The following is a 653-nucleotide window of genomic DNA, read 5'->3' on the forward strand; positions in this document are numbered from 1 at the left end:
ACCTACCTGCCATTGCTGAGGGTGGTCGACAAAATGAGAACAAGATGGGGACAATGATGAAACTATAGTGGCGAAGTGAAACTTGAACAAGTCCCCATGATCTTTCGGGAAACTCTCATGACGGGGGCGGGCTGTGAAGAGAGAGTGTTGGGTTCAATAACATGGCGATGGGGCGGTGCCAGCTGATGTCTTGTACCATGAGCCAAGCCCAAGGTGGACATGAGCACTGCTGAAAAGCCGGAGCCGCATCATGTTTCTGCGTATACATGCGTCAGGGAAGACGTCAGGCCTTGCCAAGGCAGACTGAGCAGAGTGAACAGAAGGCGAGGCGAAACGTCGCGGGCGAATGCTGAGAGGCAAGTGGTAGCTCGAGTCGGCTTTCCCGACTTCGGTGACCGTGCTGAGAGCTAGGCAGGTGCGAATCCGGCCGTTGCGACTGCCCGTTGAATGATCAGGCAATTCTTACATGGTGTGCGGAGCATACGAAGGCCGGACCCTGTGCGCATCTTCCCTATCGAGCGTCAGGCGGCCACACCCCACATCACTCGGGGGAAGGCATGTCACTGGAAGGAGGGGGGGGGGGAGGGGCCGCCGCCATGTGTCTGCGGAAAGCACATCTTCAGTGTGGAGGCGACCGAACGAACTTGAGTCAC

General features: G+C 57.3%; 1 protein-coding gene across 1 annotated transcript in view; it reads right to left on the reverse strand.

Annotated features, from left to right (window-relative positions):
- Positions 1-653, reverse strand: part of VDBG_05042 (predicted protein) — a gene marked incomplete at both ends in the record, with an annotated part of 2,125 nt that overhangs the window by 729 nt on the left and 743 nt on the right. Inside the window, one exon of the mRNA XM_003005390.1 lies at positions 267-407. Coding sequence (XP_003005436.1) covers positions 267-407 — 141 coding nt within the window. The remainder of the gene's footprint in view (positions 1-266; positions 408-653) is intronic.

The sequence above is a fragment of the Verticillium alfalfae genome, genomic scaffold (genome assembly GCF_000150825.1).
Source record: "Verticillium alfalfae VaMs.102 supercont1.5 genomic scaffold, whole genome shotgun sequence".
In the NCBI taxonomy this organism is placed as follows: domain Eukaryota; kingdom Fungi; phylum Ascomycota; class Sordariomycetes; order Glomerellales; family Plectosphaerellaceae; genus Verticillium; species Verticillium alfalfae.